Source organism: Haematobia irritans, chromosome 4 (assembly GCF_050003625.1).
Source record: "Haematobia irritans isolate KBUSLIRL chromosome 4, ASM5000362v1, whole genome shotgun sequence".
In the NCBI taxonomy this organism is placed as follows: domain Eukaryota; kingdom Metazoa; phylum Arthropoda; class Insecta; order Diptera; family Muscidae; genus Haematobia; species Haematobia irritans.
In genome coordinates, this window is record NC_134400.1 from 178,036,982 (window position 1) to 178,050,403 (window position 13,422).

Sequence of the window (13,422 nt, forward strand, 5' to 3'; positions counted from 1 at the left end):
GTTGATCTAATGAGTGCCAAACTCAATGACCTGAGTTCTTGAGCTGTAAAAAATTAATAATTCTATCCTATTTATTAGAAGCAAACAAGTGTACCTATACTGGAAGATGGACGAAAAACTATTACCTGGGAAGTGGTTCTGAGACGACCCGTATACACAAAGTTGGGTTGTGCGTTATATAATAATTAACTCTTTCAATTAGTTATTTTAATTTATATATATAAAATTCAAATTATGTTTGTTTATTTGTTTGTTTATTTGTATGTTCCGGGTTGGCGCGAAAACGGCTGAACCGATTTACTTGAAATTTTCAGAGATCGTGGGGGGCACTCATGTGCTGAAAATAGGGTACCTCATTTTTTGACATATGGTCGCGGAGGGGACCTCCCCTTTGTCGGACTTTTTGAAAATTGGACCAAAGTTGACCGATTTGCTTGAAATTTTCATTGAAGGTTGGGTTTGGTATCTAGACAAAGATCCGCAACTTTATATTTCGATATTTGGTGGCGGAGGGGGACCTCCCCTTTGTTCGACTTTTTTTTAAGTACAGTGAAAAAACTAAAATTTTCTAAATTATCTGAGATTTACAGAGAACATGCGGTGAGGTTATGGAATTAATATGGGGTACCTGATGGTTTCATATGTGGACGGGGAGGGGGACCTCCCCCTTGCCCTACTTTTTTAAACTTGGAACAAAATTATGCGATTTGCTTGAAATTTTCATTGAATGTTGCGGTTGGCATCTAGATAAAAATCAGCTACATTATTTTTCGATATTTGGTCGGGGAGGGGGACCACCCCTTTGCCCGACTTTTTTTTTAAAGTACAGTGAAAACAAAACTAAACTCCCCCGACTGAAATTTTACGGACAAATTAGTGAGGTTATGATATTTATATCAGGTTCCTAATTTTTTAATAAAAATAAAAGGACATAGGGAAACATCCGCTTCTCTTAAGTAACTACATACAGAGAAACAATTAAACTTTACCGAGTTACTTGAAATTTACAGAGGACTGGGGAGAGGTTACGATATTAATAGTTGATACCTGATTTTGTGATATTTGGACGGAAGAGAGGCCGCCCCTTTAGGCTTATAATTTGCTTGACATTTTCTGGGACGTTTACAAAAGATACGCTACATCACTTTCCGATATTTAGTCGGGGAGGAGGTCCTCCTCTAAAACTGCAAAAAAAACAACAACAATTCATAAGTTTTCTTGAAATTTACATAGGCAGTGGGGGAAGGTTATGAACGAAGAGGCAACCTTCCTTGCCCCACACTTGAAGGAAAGTTTCAAGAATTTTCATTTTCAGTGCTATTCACTACGGTGTTTGTCGATATTGTATCGGGGAAAGTGACGTCCCTTTAAAACAATAGAGCAAAATTTAAACATCGCCGATCTACTTGAAATTTACAGGGAACGTGGGAGGAGGTGATTAAATTTATACATGATTTTTAAATTAGTATATGATTTTTCGATATCTGGTTGGGGAAGGGGAAAATTGAAATAAACTTTGTAGATTTACTTCGATAGAATTTATAGGGACCATTGATTAGTTGTGAAATTAATATAGGGTACGTGATAGTCCGATATCAGGTCGGAGTGGAGCGAAGGTGGGGAGAGGGTTCCCTTTTGTCCGTTTTTTTTTTTTTTTTCTTAAATTGAAAGTAGAGGGTTGTCCGTAAATGGGAACTCGGTACATAATTTTATGATTTTTGCACAGGCTGAAATTTACATGAAATTGGCAGCCAACGTAGAGGGTGCATAATTTTCCAACATTTTAGCAAATGTTAATGTGGTAAAAATTTTTACTACTTTTGCTTTTTCCGATTTATTGGATGGGAAACAGTAATTCTTTGTATGTTATTATAATATAGTGCTTAATTTTCAGATATGTTGAGGAGAAGGATACCTTTCCTTGACAAACCACACTTAAAATTCACAAGAAATATAGAAGATTGTCTACTTGAATACAGAACATTATTTACATTTTTGGAGGAAAGGGTACACCCCCTCCCCGACATTTTTGAAGACGAACCGTTTTACATATGCGTATCCGCCGTATTTGTACCTATAAACGAAAAAGCAAGTAGTCCGATTTGTTTGAAAGAATTCAAATCTTTTCGAAGTTGTTCTCAGCATGAAGGATATGGTTGACTAAGTTGACGCAAAATGTTCCTACAAATACGCTTCGGAAGGCGCAGCGAAGCGGGCCGGGTTACGCTAGTATAGTATAAAATAAAATTAATATTTAAGTATTATTTATGAAAACCTAAGGAATTGTTTAATTACAAAAATAAAATTCATTATCACACACTTCTTGTTGTAACTGCGATTTTGAAATGATCTTTGCTTTTTTACGCGCTGTTAAGACACAAACTTACATATGATATTTATGCGACTGCTAGCTGCCATTTAAAAAAAGGTTTATTGCTTTTCTAATTTTTTTAGATGTCTCCCAAGATCCTATTTGATACAGAATGATTCTCATAAAAATGTGCGTAAAAACACGTCACAAGGTGGGTGTTTCCCAAATTTCTTTTACTCATGAAGAATCCAAAATCAGATAATATAACAAACACTTATAAACTTCGTAAATATTTGGAAATTCCAGTCATCATAAGATATCAACAAATTATTAAGATGACTAAGCATCAAAAAATATGCTTGTGAATTTTCATGGGGCTCAGTATTTTTTTATTTCTTGCTGTGAAAATAAAATTCTATACCATCTTAATCACAAGCACGAACAATCAAAGCAAAGAAAACCTTAAGAACATGGTAAAATTTAGACAAGCTGTGCCAAAAATATAGGTGATTTTGGAAATTAATTAAAACTAAAGCAAAACCGACATGCGAAACCGCCACAAGTCATAGTTTGGATAAGACCTGAGATGATTTGTGGCTAAGATGATACGTATGACGATGATGATTATTATGATGAGTCGCGGACATTCTATATATTCTTGTGTGCGTGTGTGTGTATGTCGTAGCCATTTATTGTAGCTAAATACATACTGAGAGGCCGAAAACAGACAAACGGTTGGACGTACATGCTCTTACTTATTTGCCCACACCAACACCACTACCACCGGCATTCAATCGAACCTCACCTCAAGCATTGTCGACAAGTATCTCAGCTCTCGCTAAGCTTGTACTGACTGATGTTAAATATGGTATGGTTTGGTCAGATAAAAAAAAATTAAAAAGGCTTTTTAATGGTTCAGATAGCAGAGAAATAACAATAAAAATGTTCGCCACACAGAAATTCGCTCTGTACCTACTTGCGTCGGTATGTAGATATGTGCGAACAAAAAGAACATTTAATCTGTATTTTTCGGTTGAATTTCTGACTGAACTATAAATAACAATAACTACTCAACAAAAGATATCATTTCGTCTTGAACAGTCCACAACGACAGCAACGTATTGTGGAGATATCACCACCTTTGGAATATAGCTGAGAAAAATGGTAGGTAACATCTTCATTCCACATTCATCACAGCACAAAATTCTCATCCCATTGAATTCGGAACAAAATATTTTACGAAATTTGTCAAAATGAGCTTAATTCAATGGTCAATTGTTCTTGCAGAGAATTGTTCTGGTATTGCTAGCCAGTACGGTGGCCTTGGTAGCAGCCGATGTGTCACACCTGTTCAATCATCATGAACATCACGATGACCATGAACACAATCATCATAATCACTATGAGTCCAGCAGTCACCACCATCATGAAGAGAGTGATGGACACCAACATGGTTACGATTATCCCCATCACGATGTGAGTCATACTCATGAGGGCTATAATTATCCTGTCCCTCAAAAACCATTTGAGCTACCGAAACCTACTCTGCCACCGGCTCCAAAACCCACATACTTACCGCCGAAACCAACATACTTGCCTCCATCACCACCGAAACCAACGTATTTGCCTCCGGCTCCACCAAAACCCACCTATTTACCTCCGAAACCAGTGCCCACTTATTTGCCTCCAAAACCAACAACAACGACTACGACTACTACTACCACAACCACGACATCGACTCCTAGGCCTACTACGCAAAGACCAACACCACCAAAGCCTACCTATTTGCCACCTCCACCACCACCAAAACCAACCTATTTACCTCCGGCACCACCCAAGCCTACATATTTACCCCCCACCCCACCAAAACCAACCTATTTACCTCCTACACCACCAAAGCCAACATACTTGCCACCTAAGCCAGTGCCAACATATTTACCTCCAACACCCGTAAAACCTACACATCCTCCAGCACCGCCAAAACCTACATATCTACCACCCAAGCCAGTTCCAACATATTTGCCTCCCAAGCCCACAACAACTACAACCACGACAACAACAACTACTCCGCGGCCACAGACTCCTAAACCCACATATCTTCCTCCAGCTCCACCCAAACCCACATATCTTCCACCAGCTCCACCCAAGCCCACCTACTTGCCTCCTTCTCCACCTAAACCCACTTATCTGCCTCCTACCCCGCCAAGACCCACATATCTACCTCCTTCACCACCTAAACCCACATATCTGCCACCCTCAAGACATGTTGAGCAATATGTAGCTCCTGCTCCTACCAAAGTTGATTTTTTGCCACCAACTCCCATAAAATCCCAATATTTCTCTCAACCACCCAAGACTTCTTATAAAATTCCCATTCCCTCATATGCTGCCCCATTAGAAGAACCTGAAGAGATTTTTGGCCAAGAACTTCAAGAGGATGGTTATCATTACAACGTTCCAGCCAAGAAATTTTTCTTTTGAGAGCGGTACCGAATGGAATGTCATAATGACAGGACAAGAACCAGAGAACGTAATGAAGACTGAGTTTTAGAGCAAATGCTGTTGGTATTATATAAAATGAAAATACTATTCGCGTTTATGCAAATTTATTAATTTTTAATTTAATTATAATTGTTGGTATTTTCTTACAAAAAATCAAAACCGAAGTGACCGAGCGTAAAAATAATGAAAAATAAAAAAAAAACGTTTAATTTAAAAAGAATATTTCTTTAATATATTGAGTTGAGAAAAGTGAAAAAGAAAACCAATTTCAATATAACAAAAGTTCAACGTTGTTGGAAACGAAAGTCTTATGAAACAAACTTTCTAAAGTCAACAAAAGACTTAAGAAATGAAATGACCTAATATCGATAAAATCCAATGAATCCTAAACACTTTCGTACCATACTTTCCACAATCGGTAAAGAGTATAGTAGAATTTGTTCATTACACAAATAGCAATCTCCAATATCATTTGATGATAAACAGATATTGACACTTTAAAAGTTCTTTCAGCTATTTTTAAAATCATTGGTATTAGTGCAACATCAATTGTTATAATTACACAGTAATATATTTTGGATTGCATAAATTGTTAAACTATTTGCCATATTAGAGCAAAAACCCTATTGTCAAAATGGGTTAACCCTACGAGTAGCCAAAAAAACAGAAGTAGTGCAAAATTGAGTTAGAGCAATGAATTTTACATGGGCTTGTCATAGGGCAGAAGCCGTATTTTTAAACATCCGCTGCATTGTTTCAAATAATACTGGAACAAACTTTATGGCAAATTCCAAGTCAGCCGAGAAATAGATCAGTACACTTGTCAAATATTCCTTTTTTCTTATTAGAGCATCTGTTTTCCCGGTGAAATTCAGAAAATAACTTTTTGTGAGGTGAAAATAAACTGAAGTGTAAAATAAAACAAGTAAGTAAAGTCTAAAGTCGGGCGGATCCGACTATATTATACCCTTCACCACTATGTAGACTCTCAACTACTTCAAATTTGCTGGGAGCTATATAAAGGTTTGCATTTCCAGATACAAATACTTTTAATGGAGACAATTTTTTGTACTTTTACAAAAACTCTAGAATTACAATTTAAATCGGTTAACGCCCTGGGATGAAACAAAATGTTAACATAGTAAAAAAATATGGGAGATATGAAGCGAGAGAAATTTTAATGCAATTATACAAAAGAACATTTATGATTTATCAGGTGATACATATGTATTCGAGATATAGGACAATTTTAATAATATTTACAATTTTTGATACTTAGCAAGCAGGGATATTGGTTAGATCACGCCAAGATATATGGTCAAGTGTGGGTTGTGATATATTATTTGGTCAAGTCGGGCGACTTGGAGCCTTATTTAAAACTCAACCGTTCTGTGGAAATTCTGGCATTACAGTGTTTAGGATATGCCTAAGATATGGGGAAATCATCACAGAATTTTGTGTCAAGTGTGGGAATTTTGGCCTTATTTGTATAAACCGGAAAAACGAATATATGGAGGCTTTACCTAAATCTGAACCAAATTAGATCAAACTTGACACACTTAAATATCATATTAAATATATTCTCTGTGGAAACTATCCAGTCAGTGGGTCTAAAATATCAAACAGTCTACCATATTTCCCCAACTCTGTTGTACGTATATATGGGAGCTATATATAATTTGGACCGATTTTGACTAAATTTGACATGCATAGTTAGAATAATAATTATGCAATCTCTGCAAAATTTCACGTAAATGGAGTATATGAGTGTAAATCGGGCGAAAGATATATATGGGAGCTATATCTAAATCTGAACCGATTTCAACCAAATTTGGCACACCTACCGATACTATTAAACGTACTCCTTGTGCCAAATGTGAAGCAATTCAGGGCAAAACTCTGGCTTTTGAGGCCATATAAGTCCAAATCGGACGAAAGATATATATGGGAGCTATATCTAAATCTGAACCGATTTCAACTAAATTTGGCACATTTACCGATACTATTAAACGTACTCATTGTGCTAAATTTGAAGCAATTCTAGGCAAAATCTGGCTTTTGAGGCCATATAAGTTCAAATCGGACGAAAGATATATATGGGAGCTATATCTAAATCTGAACCGATTTTAACCAAATTTGGCACACATAACGACACCGTTAAACGTACCTCTCGTGCAAAATTTGAAGCAAGTCAGGGCAAAACTCTAGCTTTTGAGGCCATATAAGTACAAATCGGACGAAAGCTATATATGTGAGCTATATCTAAATCTGAACCGATTTCAATCAAATTTAGCAAGCATTGGTAGAATGTCAATTCTACTCTCTGTGTAAATTTTCACGAAAATCGGTAGAAAACTTTGGCCTCTGTTGCCATATGAGTCTAAATCGGACGAAAGATATATATGGGAGCTATATCCAAATCTGAACCGATTTGGCTGATATTTTGCAAGTTTTTCGAGACTCATAAAATATTCGGATGTACGGAATTTGAAGAACATCGGTTGATAAACACGCCAATTATGACCATATCGGAGATAAATATATATGACAGCTATATCTAAATCTGAACCGATTTTTTCCAAAATCAATAGCGATCGTCTTTGTTCCCCAAAACGACCCTGTGCCAAATTTGAGGACGATCGGACTTAAACTGCGACCTGTACTTTGCGCACAAAAATACATGAACAGACAGACAGACAGACGGACGGACGGACAGACAGACAGACAGACAGACGGACGGACATCGCTAAATCGACTCAGAATTTAATTCTAAGACGATCGGTATACTAAACGAAGGGTCCCAGACTTTTCATTCTTGGCGTTACATACAAATTCACAAACTTATTATACCCTGTACCACAGTAATGGTGAAGGGTATAATGAAAGTAGGAATTCCAAATTTTGTTGTTGGGTACATATGTAGCACCATGTTTTTAGTCTCAATGAACACCTTCCTTAGGTCTGAGCTTTCGAAAGGGGAAAGTGCTAACTGTAATTGCTTATATTTCAAATCCTAAAAAATTAGTATTTTCTTTCTGCTAGACCGGCAGACATCGACGTTTTTCTATGAGTGTAGATAGTATCACCGCAAAAAATCCAGTTCTCAATTGTTATACGCACCACTATAAGATATAAGTTTGCCACTCCGTCTGAAATACTTCATAATATATATTTCCGTCCATGAAATACTGAGACAATTTAACCATGTTCATCTGTCTCTTGTAACCACGTGCTGAATTTTGGATATTCGATATTTTGTTGCTCGCAGGTCAAGTTCGAGGATGGGTTAGGTTAGGTTATGTGGCAGCCCGATGTATCGGGCTCACTTAGACTATTCAGTCCATTGTGATACCACAGTGGTGAACTTCTCTCTTATCACTCAGTGCTGCCCGATTCCATATTAGGCCTCCTTTTTATAGCCGAGTCCGAACGGCGTTCCACATTCCAGTGAAACCACTTAGGGAAGCTTTGAAACCCTCAGAAATGTCACCAGCATTACTGAGGTGGGATATCCACCGCTGAAAAACTTTTTGGTGTTCGGTCGAAGCAGGAATCGAACCCACGACCTTGTGTATGCAAGGCAGGCATGCTAACCATTGCACCACGGTATATCGCTATATCGCTTCAGATTTTGTTCCATAAAAACTCTCATATAGAAACCGTAGTTTTTACCCGATTTGCTTAAATCTAGAGGTATGTCTTGTTTCGTTTATATCAGCGATATACGAGTACACTAATCTTTTGAGGGAATAGAGAGCGCATTTATCATACAAATCACGCAAAACTGGAAATAACAATTCTCGATTTTACTTCTCATATCATATTCGATGCACACTTTAATATCGATTTCGATGCACACTTAGTATAGAAGTTTAAGATTCATCTATACCTCATGATACTTGCTTTCCTGAAATCATCATCACTTTATCAACTGAATGTAAGGTTTTTAATATTCGGTCTGGCCGAGTAATTATAATAAACAGTGATAAAAGTATTCCTATTCCTAGATGTGTTTTTTTTACTTTATAAAATTCTAAAAATTCTATTCTTGAAAGACTTCCATTCCACTAGAATGTTTTTATAACCGAAATTATTGACACATTTAACGCCATAATATAATGACAAATATACAACAATATATCCATGTTTGTATCAATGATTTATATTCCAAAGTAGAGTCTTGCAATTTTAACTGTGATCAAAGGTGCAGAAAAACTGACAGTGCTCTGTTAGTTAGGAAACAGTAAGACTGTGAAGCAAAACTTTAATTTATATACATTGGAACACAAATACCATTTTAGTCAGGTTATTTAATATTGCTTATACATTCCCACTATACGCAAACGAAGGGCTTCAGGATATTATATATCAAATGAATGAACTTTATACTAAAATGTAGTGAAAAGTATATACTTAGTATACATAAACACTTATCGTCAGTGTTTTGTATTTTCAACACTTCGAGGAATTATAGGGATGATTTTTAAGCTTGAATGGTTTCTCGAAAATAATACCAAAATTTTATGACACAAACTGCCATGAAAATTTACTCTTAGACCGCAACTTACTATTATGCACTTATTAACAACCTTAATATCAAGGAGTTTAACCCATAATAACTATGCATCGTACTCGTAACATACTTTTTTATTAAATTTTATGTAGATAAACTCTTAGCTATTGCGGAAGGAGGCATCATCTCTCACACAAAACTGGAGGTGTGCACGTGACACGAAATTGTTGTGAATCACGAAAAATTTCGTGACAACGGCGTGAGTGTGCGTGAGCGTGTTTAACAAACCAAAAGTCGTGCGTGAGTCACGAAAATAATTGTTTTCGTGAGTGTACGTGAGTAACGAATTTCGAAAAAATACGCTCACGAAAAAATCCCGCCCACGGGCATTAACCGCTTACGAAATGAATTCATTTACAATTTTAGTGACACCTGGGATGTTAAGAGTTTAATAACGCTCTCGATTTTAATCATGCTCATGTTTTCAAACATGTCCCTAAGGTAAATTGGACATAAAATTATTCGTGAGCCACGACATTTTTCGTGAGCCAGGATATTTTTCGTGAGTCACGACATTTCGTTCACGAGTGTGCTTGATTACAAATTTTCTTCTCGTGAGTGTGCGTGAGCGTGAGTCCTACCAAACAATATCGTGCGTGAGTGTGCGTGAGTAAGATTTTTCAGTCGTGAGTGTGCGTCAGTAAAATATTATTCACGTGCACACCTCTACACAAAACAAAAGACTTAAGAAACAAACATATCAATATATGTATATAAACGGCGCTCTCATTACAGGTTTTTTGCTATCAGAAGTAAAGCCATCTGACATCTTCTTCAGGAACTCATTCATTGTAATGCGATGACGTACTATGCCAACACTCATTTATAATGCGATAAAATTTCCAATGCATATATTTCTTTTGTTTGCCGTTAAACTGAAAGGATACAGTGGTATTTACATGTAAACATTGCTATATTGCAGGTCTCAAATTCAAGGTTAATTTCATAAAACAAATAAAGCAAGCAAAGTGTTCAACAAGAATGATAACGACATAGTTAAGGTGCGGATAGGCGGAAGAACATCCCATGGAAGCAAAATATTTTGACAAAGAGTTGCTAAGCATATACACAAAGATCAAAGTGTAAATGTTGCCGAAATCTTAATTTCATTCTCCAGAATAAGAACAATACAATAAATTTGTTTACAACTGAGATTATGAAAAGAGATTGTTATTAAGGCAGTAATGTGCAAAAGGGGCTTGGTTTTTGATTCTTCTCTTTAAACGGAGTAGTGTTAAAATTTTTCCCTATCTGTAGTTTCAAGTATAGAAACAAAGCAACAGTCATTATTTTGATAGTAAATCCTACCTTTGAGATATAAATCTAGGTATTTCACATTATGATAATGAAAAAGTTAAAGTTTTACCAAGTTTATGATGACAATTTTGTCTACTCTCACAAATGGCTGATATAAACTTATTTCACCGACACAAAGCCATACTCTTGTTTCGAATATATTCGGCATTGATTTGGAAACAAAAAAAAAAATATTCTTTTCAAAAAACGAATGTCGGTCTATAAAATGGCAAAATAAGGTTATGGTGACAATAGGATCCACGTTTCAATTTCTCATGTTGGCTGACACATAAGCCAGGATTCGGCTTAGTCATTCGTACCTTTCTTTTATTCCAAAGAGTCTGTATACTTAAAAAGTTCCCCAAATTGCTGGGTCGGGTCCCGAATCACCTTTTCACCGATATGGTAAACTTTTTGCCTAATAGAGGCAGGACCTCAAAACACATCCTGGATGCACCATTATCTACTACTCCCATTCGGTACAGATGTTCTCCGTTTCCGTGCATTTGCATTTGATGACAAAATTAAAAATCATTTTAGATATTCATTTAGACTAAATCATGCAAAATCGAATAGATGATAAATACAACGATATTCCAAAGATCGGACATGTCCTGCCCTCAAGAAAGAAAGCAAAAAAAAATTATAATAGACACTCTAATTACAGGGTTTTCGCTTTAAGAAGTAAAAATATCTGAGATCTTCTTCATAATCTAATTTCTTTGTGATGCTATATACCTATAACTCCACCATTGATAGCTGATAACAGATTATCAGCAGAACGACAGAGGTGCATCAAATATATACGGCTAGTCCTTTAATATTCGGACCAACTAGGAAATACAAAAGGCAAAAATCGATTATTATTTTTTTTTAATGTTGTCAATATTGGATATTTTATACATTTATTTGGAAGCTTAAAAGTAAAATTAGTCGAATCAATGAATTAACCAATTAAATTACAAACCACGAAGTTGTAAATTGTAAATAAAATCCAACACAGTATTTGTATTTTTAACTGGCAGCATGTTTCTTCCATTCCGTTTTGAGCCGAGATATTTTGGCAAAAACGTCGTTACATGCGTTCTTAATTTTTGTTTGTCACTCATCGTAGGCACATATCTTCACTGTTAGAAAAATATGTTTTTCATATGTTCCGATATAAACAAAATGTGTTTCGGGCACAATTTTAAAAAACAATATATTTAAGTGCAAACATGTAATGTTCCTAAACTAACACTAAATGTTTGGGACATCTATGTTAATATGTTAGAATATATTATGTTTGGGCTAGAATGTTTCATAAAAATCATATGTGTGACTGCAAACATATATAAATTTACAAATTTCGACTAAACATACATATGTTGTGATATTTTATTCAAAGCGACAGAGAGAGTATAGAGAAAGAAATAGAGATGAAAACCGGGAGAGTTGACGAAAGATATCAACATAACACAGCGAAAGAATCAAAAGAGAACAATATCTGTGAAACCGCTTGTATGTTGTTTCGGAAAACTGTTTTATGATAAGGCCAAAAATTTGATATGCTTAAGTCTAAATATTATTTAATTTGAATAAAGAGAATAGACATTCGGAACCAAGAGAATAGATATTTGAAAAATAAACAGCATATGTTTTCGCCTTGAGAGCAGCATTTTATGTATGTGTGGACATGTGTTTTGTTTATCATTTTGGCATTATGGGCACAATTTTTTTCTTGGTTCGTTAAATGAAATCAGGGGTCTTCATAAAAATAACGAAAGGGCACTATACTCTTTTTAGAGTTGGGACAGTAAAATGAAATAAGGAGGAAATAGTGAAAAATTACACAGTAAAATGTATAAAAACAAAGTTTAGTTCCTCTTTATTAATCAGTTTCAATAAAAAAATAATATTTTATCCAAAAATCAGTCAATTTCGTGTTTATCAAGCACTGTTACTGACTATAAATCTTTAATAACCCACATTCCGAAGTTTCATTACAAAAATTTAATATAGTATAAATATGTAAATTAAAAAAACAAAGTGTTCGGTCGGAGCAGGGATTGAACCCACAACCCTTTGCATGCAAGGCAGACATGCTAACCACTGCTCCACGTGGCAAACAAATGTATGTTTCTGTTAAATAATGTTATGTTTGCATGGGCAAACTATGCTATATAAATGTAACTTATTACGATAATTATCTACTGGTGACTATAACAGCTACGTAGTCCAGTGGATAGTGTGTTAGCCTACAAACTGTATGGTCCTCGGTTCGATTCTCCGTGCAGGCGAAAGGTAAAATTTAAAAAAATTATAAAGGTGAATAATTTCTTCAACATTATTTGTATTACAGAAAAAGGTGCCAAGAACTAAAATATTTCGTGGAAGTGAAAATTATGAGTATGTTAGGCAATGAGCACAATCGTCTTTGGGAAAAATTCTTCCAAACATATAATATTTTTGGGCTCAAAATGCTTCCAAACATATAATATGTTCACATAAAACAAACATATTAATGTTTCGGCAGTATACAATAATATATGTGCTTCCTGCAAAATATGTTTGGAACATATGTTAAAGAAGCGATTTATTTTTTTGAGTGTGTTCCTATCTCAATAGATGGGAATTAATGAGAAAATCCATTCTCTTTGTTTTATACATTGGTACTTGTGGTAAACGTTACCAAGTAAGTATTTAAAGGGTGATTCTTTTGAGGTTAGGATTTTCATGCATTAGTATTTGACAGATCACG

At 35.4% G+C, this 13,422-nt stretch overlaps 1 protein-coding gene across 1 annotated transcript; it reads left to right on the forward strand.

Annotated features, from left to right (window-relative positions):
- The first annotated feature begins 3,375 nt into the window (after positions 1–3,375).
- LOC142235168 (uncharacterized) lies at positions 3,376–5,033 on the forward strand. The gene is made up of 2 exons (XM_075306424.1): positions 3,376–3,475; positions 3,599–5,033. Exons 1-2 carry the CDS (start codon positions 3,473–3,475, stop codon positions 4,790–4,792), a joined length of 1,197 nt encoding a protein of 398 aa, XP_075162539.1. The 5' UTR covers positions 3,376–3,472; the 3' UTR covers positions 4,793–5,033.
- The last annotated feature ends 8,389 nt before the right edge of the window (positions 5,034–13,422 follow it).